Genomic DNA, 9,317 nt, shown 5'->3' with positions numbered 1-9,317 from the left:
GAAAAAAAAAAAACCCGACCATAGTTGGTTTGGTTTGGTTTTAGCTAAAAAAAGTCAAACCGAACCAAACCAACCCGATATTACATGTATTCAATTTTTAAAATATTTTTTACACAAAAATATTTATTTGTAATGTAATTTATAAATATTTCTTAAATATTTTCGTAGTTTTTATCTATTATCATATTATTCAAGCTTGAACTTAGAATTTTGATTGTCAATAAGTTTTATATACTATGGATGTTAGTAATTCAAATAAAGTCCACCAAAACCAACTCAACACTAATGCTAACAAAAGAAATTCAATTTACCACTAGGAATGACAATAATGTTGGATATCTATTCTTTAGTTTTGCATATTGATTTAGAGAGTGAAAATACATAACTTAAGTTTTTTTTCTTTGTCATGTAATTAATACTTATTAGCCGCACTTATTTTCGCATGACTTAGTATTTTTAGATTATGGTCATTTTCTTTATGGCTTATTAATTAGCAATATTTATTTTAACCGATTTTATTATCTTTTGTTGAATATTTTTAATACACTGTCATCACTCCTCACATTTTGTGTTATTTTCTTAAGAAACATCTTAATTATATAGTTGTATCTTACTAGAACTAAAGAAACATTTGAAGTAAAAGTTATATGTTTTGTCTCAAAACTATTCCGAAAAAAAACTCGAAAAAACCCAAGGTTGAAAAATCCGAATTTTATTGGTTTGATTTGGTGTATAAATTTAAAAACCCAGCGCAATTAGTTTGGTTTGATGTTTAAAAAATCTGAACCAACCCGGTCCATGTACACAGTACACCCCTACTTTGCAGCACTGAAAATCTGACTTGGAGGGGATTCCACGAATTAAAAAAACTATGAAATATTTTAAACCATTTGTCATTGCGATTTTAAGCTTTCATCACAATTGCTAAAATTGAAATGCCTTAGAAACTTGTCATCCACAACACAAGAAAGGGTAAAAACTCAAGGGGGATGGAGAGTGAGTGGGGAAGACCTCTTTAATCATGGCAAAGCATTATCAATTATGCCTTTTTGCTTGAGTACAATGACGTTCTACGTACCTACTGATAGAAAAGTTTAATTTCTATTAAACCAAATAAATTTAACTTAACCAATCACAAATTAAAATAGACTCGTGAAACAATGTTTAAAACTTTAAGTGAAGCGATGTGAACATTAAGCATTATGATGAGATGTAGTAATTGTTATCACAAATAAAAGTAATAATACATATTAATTAATTATAATTGGATTACATAAGTTTATTTAAAGACATGCTATGCATTTATCAATTTTGTGTAAATACCAAGGGATGATTTGCACAAAATGGATTCTAGGGTTGGTATTAGAATTTTGTCCCTGTTTTGACATTTGTGTGGAACTAAACGTTGTTAACTTTAATGAAAAATTGTAGACCAAAATACCCTTAAGCTGAGTCACATAGATGTTGAAGAGATTTCGGCAAGCGAAACCATAATCGTGAGTTGTTACATGCAAGTCATGATAAATCGATAGGACTTCATGCCATATTTAACCTAGTTGTCATGTTGGTTTACTCATAAATCATACTGGATGATTATGATTTCAAAGCTACTACAAAAGGACATAAATACAAGCCATGAACAGTTTGACATTATTGCTATATGCAACCTATTATTCTGTTAGATTACTTACAAATCATACTGATTCGTTACAACTATCTGCTTAGTCATGAATACACCAGCTTATATTGCAAGGAAAAATATGTTATTTGTCTTTCCTGTAAAAGAAAACACGTCTATATTTTTTTTACAAAATATGCAAAGAAACCAGGATAAATATGACTCTTTGAGCAGTTTCCTAAACACCAAATGCCAGTCTCTAATTTGGATGTCATAAGAGGGCTGAATTAAGCATATATCCTTTTTCATACCACAATTTAGATTTTATCTCTATTTGTAAAAGGAAAATTTACTTGTTATAGCTACTTTTACTACATATTTAATGTTAATAACTACCTTTTACTAAAATTAATAATAATAGCTAATTAATTTTCTAAATTACCCATTCTAGATACAACAGTAACTCCCACTGATCAGTTATCAAATACACCGTAAATAAAGGTAAACACTATCCCAACTTCCCATATTTAAAACGCACGTAATATACGTTAGTTTCTCTCTCCCTTTCCATTAATTTTAGCCGTTTTTTTCTCCTCAGAATCTATCCATTACCATCAAGCACGATTCCACTACATTTACTTTGCCGAGATTCGTGGGTGGCTGTGTATTTTTGTGTAAGTTTTCATTATTGTGTGTATTTTAGTCAACTTAATTCAATATTCTTGACTGTTTTCAACAATTATAACTTTCAATGCTTAGGGTTTCCCATTTTGAGTAGTGAAAAACATCAATTAATCGCGGATGAAAGCACATCTGGTAGGGTTACAAGAGGTATCCCACATACTCTTCAAAATTTAGATTCCCCTTATTTTGATTTGGGTATTTCTCAGCAACAAAATGATGTTGATGCAGCTTCTGCTGAGAAATTTGTTGCTGAAGGAGATCTAAGAAAATCCATGATCCTTCCAGAATCAGAATTCCTTCAACTGTTAATTTGGAAAAAAAAATGATTTTGATACTGCCACAAAGAGGAGAAAAACATCCGATGTTGCTCATAGTAGCAAAGGGAAGAATGTTGTAGGGACAGATGCCGGAAAACAACAATTAAATATGAACAAGCAGGTATTTTTTCATTTATTATATATATATATATATATATATATATATATATATATATATATATATATATATATATATATATATATATATATTGTGAATAAAATTATATTTTACATGTTGCCCAAATTCGGTTAATGATTGATGTATTTTTGACCGCTTCCGTAGGTATTGTTGCATGTATTTATTGATCTGAACATTTCATTAATAGAGGGGATAGCATTCGTATGTATTTTTATATTGTTTGAATTAGTTTTCTATATGAAGCATACATACAACGATGTCATGTATTTCACTAACCATTTTTGGTATCAAAATATAAAACTATGTATCATGTATTTGTAATTCCTCACATTTGTGTATTTTTTCAATTTAATAACAGGTTATGTATGTTTTAAAAAGCAGGCATGTGTAAATGTCAGATAAAAGGGGTATTTGTTCAACTTTTGTCAGCTAAACATCTTTAATAACTACGTTTTTGTTTCCATGTATTTATTGATCTGGACAAGTCATATGGGATAGCATTCGTATTTATTTTTGTTGTGTTTTGAAAGAGTTTGTATATAAAACATACATACAACTGTGTCATGTATTTCTCTAACCATTTTTGCTACCAAAATATCAAACTATGTATCATGTATGTGTAAGTCCTCACATGTGTTCAATTTTCAAATTAATAACAAGTTATGTATGTTTTAAAAAGCAGGCATGTGTATGTGTCAGATAAAAGGTGTATTGGTTCAACTTTTGTCAGCTAAACATCTTACTGACTGTTTTTTGTTTGCATGTATTTAATGACTGTGATAGCATTCGTATGTATTTTTTGTATCTCATGTGTTGCCATTATATTCAAACTTTCAGGCCTCCAAATTCCTGGTTAAACGTCCCCCCACTCAACCGATACGTTATGCTTCATATATGAACCATAACATTAAAGATGAGTTGAAGGAAAACTGACAGATAGACAATTCAAGCTATTTTCCAAAACTGTTTTTGGAAATAATATGGAGATGCAAGTTGACACCGAGGTGCAGGGTCAGTTATTTAGGTGTTTTATGGTTAGGGAGTTGAAGCGTAGTAATAGCGATGCGTTTGTTATCGATATTAACGGGGCGGAATTGACATTCGGACTTTTTGAATTTGCTTTAATTACTGGTTTGAAGTGTTACGGGGATGAAGTTGTTTTTGACGAGGGTTCTAACAGATTGTTGGATCAATATTTCGGTGGTTCTGATAATAGTGTTTTAAAGATGACTTTAAATAAGTGCTTTGAAGACAAGGATTGGGGTGTTGGTCATAACGCAGATGAAGATGCTGTAAAGATTGCTATCCTGTATTTCATTCATAATTACATACTTTCAAGTGAAAAGAGGAACATCATAGTCCCAAGACATCATGTTGACTTGGTGGAGAGTGAACAGTACAATGACCATACTTGGGGTAAGGAAGCATTTGATGATTTGATTAAGAGTATTCACCACAAGATGGACAAGCCGAAGCAGTTTTATTGTCTACGGGGTTTCCCTTTTGCTATGCAAGTGTGGATATATGAGTGTTGCTCTAATGTTGACCCTAATTTAATGGTTAAAACCGGAAGCCGAATCCCAAGAATGTTTAATTGGAGAACAGTGAACCCAAAGCCATCTGTTAACTACTTGATGTTGGGCATGTTTAAGGACGGTGAGGTAAAATACTTACATTAAATATATGCTTACCAACTAGTTTTTTACACGTGCCTTTTACGTAATTTTTGATGCTGTGTATTTTTAAAATACAAATAGTTTTTTTTTCAGCAATATAGGTTTGCTGTGTAGGACACTTGTAGCAGGCATGTGTACAAATAGGTTTTTTTTTAGCAATATAGGTTTTTTTTCAGCAATATAGGTTTGCTGTGTAGGACACTTGTGGCAGGCATGTGTGAACCCAAAGCCATCTGTTAACTACTTGATGTTGGGCATGTTTAAGGACGGTGAGGTAAAATAATTATATATGCTTACCAACTAGTTTTTTACACGTGCCTTTTACATAATTTTTGATGCTGTGTATTTGTAAAATACAAATAGGTTTTTTTTTCAGCAATATAGGTTTGCTGTGTATTTGTAAAATACACAGAGGTTCTGAACTGACAGTTCACAATATATTGTGTACAGGATATTAGTTGTAAATTCAACAACATTGTTCCGACCATATCAGAGGTTGAGAAGCTTGGTCTGCGTGCATATCTGGTCAACAGACGTGCACCACCACCCCAAACTCACCAAGAGGAGGAAAATGAATATGCTGATTTTACCACAACACCTCCCCATGTTGCAACTGCCAAGAAAACTCAAAAGAATGATGCTTCAAAATCTCCACCGCACAAGAAGCCCAGGAAGATGTCGACGGCAACATTGCTTGTTCAGAAGTCACCAGCCACTATCCCAAAAAAACCTACAGTTGGACAATCATATAAAAAATCAGCTTCGGTGGTAGATAAGCCAGTTCAATCAAAGGAATAAAAAAAAGTTGCTCCAAGTGTCCACCGCGGTCCTGTTGACGACGTATCCACCAGCAAATCAGTTGAACTCACAAGTTTGAGGCAGAAACTTAATCAATTTAGGCAGGAAGTAAGTTTTCTAATTTTATTTTGATATTCATCAACTACAAGTAAATGAGGATTTTTATGATGAATTTGTTGTTTCTACCATTTAGGTGCTTGATGAATTCAAGGTTGTTTTTACTGAGCTATAGGATCTTCGCAAAACTGTTGATAAAAATTTCAAAAAGGTTTTGAAACATGTCAAAGGGAAACAAAACTCAGAAAAGGTAAAAAAATCAATAAATACATATTCAAACGATTGCCTTCAGTGTGAAGTAGGAAGCATATGTATCTAACAAATACATATTTTTTTTTTAGGATGATGACAGTGAAACACATGTTCCTTTACATGATGGCAACATACATCAACAAGCTGATGATTACATGGACCATGATGACGATATTCACATGGAGACTGATAAGGGTGATGTGCATCCAACAAAGGTATATATATATATATATATATATATATATATATATATATATATTAATGTATTTATCATTTTTTATTCATTTTTATATGTTATTTTTTAATAAAAGATAATGCAGACATGATGAAAAATTGGGATCTATTGGACTTTAAAATATTATGTATTTGTTATTGATATGAAAAACAGTTGTGTCATGTATTTTTTTTGTGTACTGTTTTGTATGACAGCACGACTGTTAACTGTTTTCCTTATGTATTTGTTTAATGCTTTTGGACATCATCAACAAATACTTCTATGTATTTATGTATTTAATATTGTTTTTTATATATTAGATTCATTTATTTTATATACTTTGGCCTGTGTTTTTTATAAGGAGAAGGGTCTTGCACCGGATATTCAAGTCGGTATTGGCAATGATAGCGGCGATACGCTGAAAGCTTCAACCGAAGAGATTGCGGAAGGAGGTGATCATTCAGGAGAACCGAAGACTTCGGTTGAACGTCCGGTGGATCCAACAGAGGTATTTTTTTATTCATTTTTATATCTTATTTTAAAAAAAAAATATTTCAGGTATGCTGAAAATTTGGGACCTACTGACATTTAAAATATTATGTATTTGATATTAATATGACAAAGAGTAGTGTCATGTTTTTTTTTGTGTACTGTTTGTTTCACACCATGACTGTTCACTGTTTTCTTTATGTATTTGTTTATTGCTTTTGGACATCATCAACAAATACTTTCTAATGTATTTATGTATTTTATATAGTTTTTATCTATTAAATGCATGTTCTTTTATAGACTTTTGGCCTGTGTTTTTTTTAATGAAAAGGGTATTGCACCGGATATTCAAGTTGATATTGGCAATGAGAGCGGCGATACGATGGAAGCTTCAACCGAAGAGATTGCAGAAGGAGGTGATCTTTCAGGAGAACCGAAGACTTCGGTTGAACGGTCGGGGAAACAAACTATGGAAGAGAAAAAATGTTCTGATGATTCAAATAATTCTGAGGTTCGATAACAACGAATTCTGATTCACCCAGTTTTTCGGTTTTAAAATGTATCATCCTGGTGATTGAATAATGTTTCTTTTTTGTATTTTTTTTTTTTGAGTAGATGATCGCACAGGTCCTAGAAAATATAGCAGAATCAGAAATGACTAACGAACAAGTTCACGCAGAAAAAACCGAGGAAAACACCAGCTCAACTGTCTTAGAGGAACCCCAGGCAGCAGTTTGTAACGCTCAGCCGTTGTCTCAGTGGTTGTTGCCTGATGAGTATTTACCAAGCCAAACCCCAGGGAAAGAAATCATGTTACATCCATCAGTCACACGAACTACACGCCCCAGTAAATACAAGTCTTCACCGTTTGTAACAGAATTTGGTATATATCTACTTTTTAATTTACTTGTTTGTTTTTTTAATACGCAATTATTAATGTTTAAAGACCAAATACACAGGTAGTAGTTCGGGCAAGAATCATGTACATGGGTTTGATAAAAAGTATCCATTCCAGATAGATCCCATTACTGGTCCACTTGATGTACAGATGGTGGATGAATACCGTACTTGGCTCCGAAACGGTCTGCTTGTGAGGCACGATAGCAAGTATACGTTTTTCTCCCAGTTTTACATATAGTTATTCCGCAGGATTTTTGTGAATAAGTTGATGTATTTGTTTTTTTTTGTTTCCGCAGAAAGAACAACGAAGACCGTTACAAAAAAAAAAAAAACAGTTTTTGACAATGGAGTCAAATACAATTTTGGCATCACAACTGTCAATGATAAGAACTGGTTTTACCTGTTATCGATGGATGGTCAGCTTTGGAATGACGAGGTGATTTTTATCAGCAATGATATGCCTATCAACTAGTTGTTTTTACAAGTGCACTTTGTGTTTTTTAGCTGCTGTGTATTTGTAAAATACAGAGATGGATGTATTTCAGGACATTCGATCTGCTGTGTTTTTTTAAAATACAGAGAGGTTCTGAAATCAATATTTTTGCTACTACAAAGTTTATATTTATTTGACTGTGATCTAATTTATGTATTTTTTAACAATCCCAGCACATTGACGTCATTTTCTATTACTTTCGGAAGAAAGGAAAGTACGATAAAAGGAACAATTTCAGCTTCACCACTGTTGACTGCCTATTCAAGCAGAGAATTGATGTGGTCCACCACACACATCGCAATGTTGAAACACAGACAAATGTGGCAAATGAAGAGCAAGTATTGATTGAGTATGTTAAGGGACACAAGCTTATTGCCAATGTCCCGTGGCATACTGTTGACAACGTGCTAATACCGGTGAATATACAAGAAGAAAATCATTGGTTATTGGTACTCCTTTCATTCAAGGACATGTATTTTTAATGATGAATTAAATATTTATCATTAGTTTTTCATTCATTAATTGGCCGCTGATTTTTTTTTTTTAAATGTATAGGCGTCTGTATGTTTACAACTCGTATCAATCAGCCGGGCACAACGCAGTTGTTAGGAATGAAATAAAAAATCTTGCTACACTGTTGCCACATTTCCTACATCTGGCTGGATTCTATGTAAATAAAAAAAGCATAGATTTGGTGAAAGACCCAGCATATGCGGATAAGGGGCAGATCGATATCTTTGAAGTTGTCTATGTTGATAATCTTCCGCATCAAACTGCTGGTAGCACGTAAGTTGTAGACATACATTTTTAAAAATATCATAGAGTATCAAATACATGATATATCATATCAATTTATTATTATTCTAAAATACATGAGTTGTTTGAACTTGAGATACCTTGTTTAGAACTTGAAACATAAATTTTCTAATACAAGTTCTTATTTTTTTTTAGGGACTGTGGTATTTTTGTGGCAGCGTATGCTGAGTATTTGACATCGGGTGAAAGGATCCCAAATGTCATTGATGCACACATGCAGCGTATGAGATACGGTGCACTCTTATGGGACTACGCTGAAGGCAAGGTTGCTGATAATGCAGAGAGTGATAATGAAGTTCCACCAAGACCGATTAGGCCAGCAATCGATTATGACATTGTAGATTCAATTGATGTTTGATAAATACTATTCGTGCATTCGATGTTTTTTGTCATTTTTTTTCATTACAGCAAACAATCTGATGCTTTTAGATGTATTTTCACTTATGTTGGATAATTTTCATTTAACCAAAGAAATCTCAGTGGTTTTATGTTCCATCTGTTTGATGTACTTAGTTACATATATTGTCAAATAAATCTGAAGTTTGGAAAAAATACAGTAAAATGCGACATCATGAATCCACAAATACATTTATTAACCAGGTTCACAAAATATGCATGTTTAATTCCCAGGTTCACAAAATATGTATGTTTTAGATATATTTTAGGTTACTAAACACATCTTGCGTATTTGATATGACCAGCACAACTATATGATTTCAATAATAAAAAAAAAATAATTCAAATAAACCATCTTCATCAGTTTCGGAAACAATAAATACATTTTTATACCACATATGCTGTGCTACGAGGTTGAATAGACAACACCATTTTCATACCGGGAACATGGTTTGCCTTTTTTTTTTG

General features: G+C 32.5%; 1 protein-coding gene across 1 annotated transcript; it reads left to right on the top strand.

Annotated features, from left to right (window-relative positions):
* Positions 1–3,738: 3,738 nt before the first annotated feature.
* Positions 3,739–8,811, top strand: LOC132601719 (uncharacterized). The gene is made up of 13 exons (XM_060314785.1): positions 3,739–4,419; positions 4,646–4,708; positions 4,885–5,202; positions 5,465–5,539; positions 5,631–5,756; positions 6,117–6,263; positions 6,576–6,755; positions 6,860–7,091; positions 7,204–7,326; positions 7,441–7,580; positions 7,811–8,109; positions 8,193–8,423; positions 8,589–8,811. Exons 1-13 carry the CDS (start codon positions 3,739–3,741, stop codon positions 8,809–8,811), a joined length of 2,838 nt encoding a protein of 945 aa, XP_060170768.1.
* The last annotated feature ends 506 nt before the right edge of the window (positions 8,812–9,317 follow it).

Source organism: Lycium barbarum, chromosome 7 (genome assembly GCF_019175385.1).
Source record: "Lycium barbarum isolate Lr01 chromosome 7, ASM1917538v2, whole genome shotgun sequence".
In the NCBI taxonomy this organism is placed as follows: Eukaryota; Viridiplantae; Streptophyta; class Magnoliopsida; order Solanales; family Solanaceae; genus Lycium; species Lycium barbarum.
Note: the sequence above shows the minus strand (reverse complement) of the source record. Positions and strands in the feature narration are given on the sequence as shown.

Coding starts and splice junctions, on each gene's coding strand:
- LOC132601719 (XM_060314785.1), top strand. CDS start 3,739: ATGGAGATGCAAGTTGACACCGAGGTGCAGGGTCAGTTATTTAGGTGT. Junction 6,756..6,859: donor ATGATTCAAATAATTCTGAG/GTTCGATAACAA, acceptor TTTTTTGAGTAG/ATGATCGCACAGGTCCTAGA. Junction 7,581..7,810: donor GTCAGCTTTGGAATGACGAG/GTGATTTTTATC, acceptor TAACAATCCCAG/CACATTGACGTCATTTTCTA.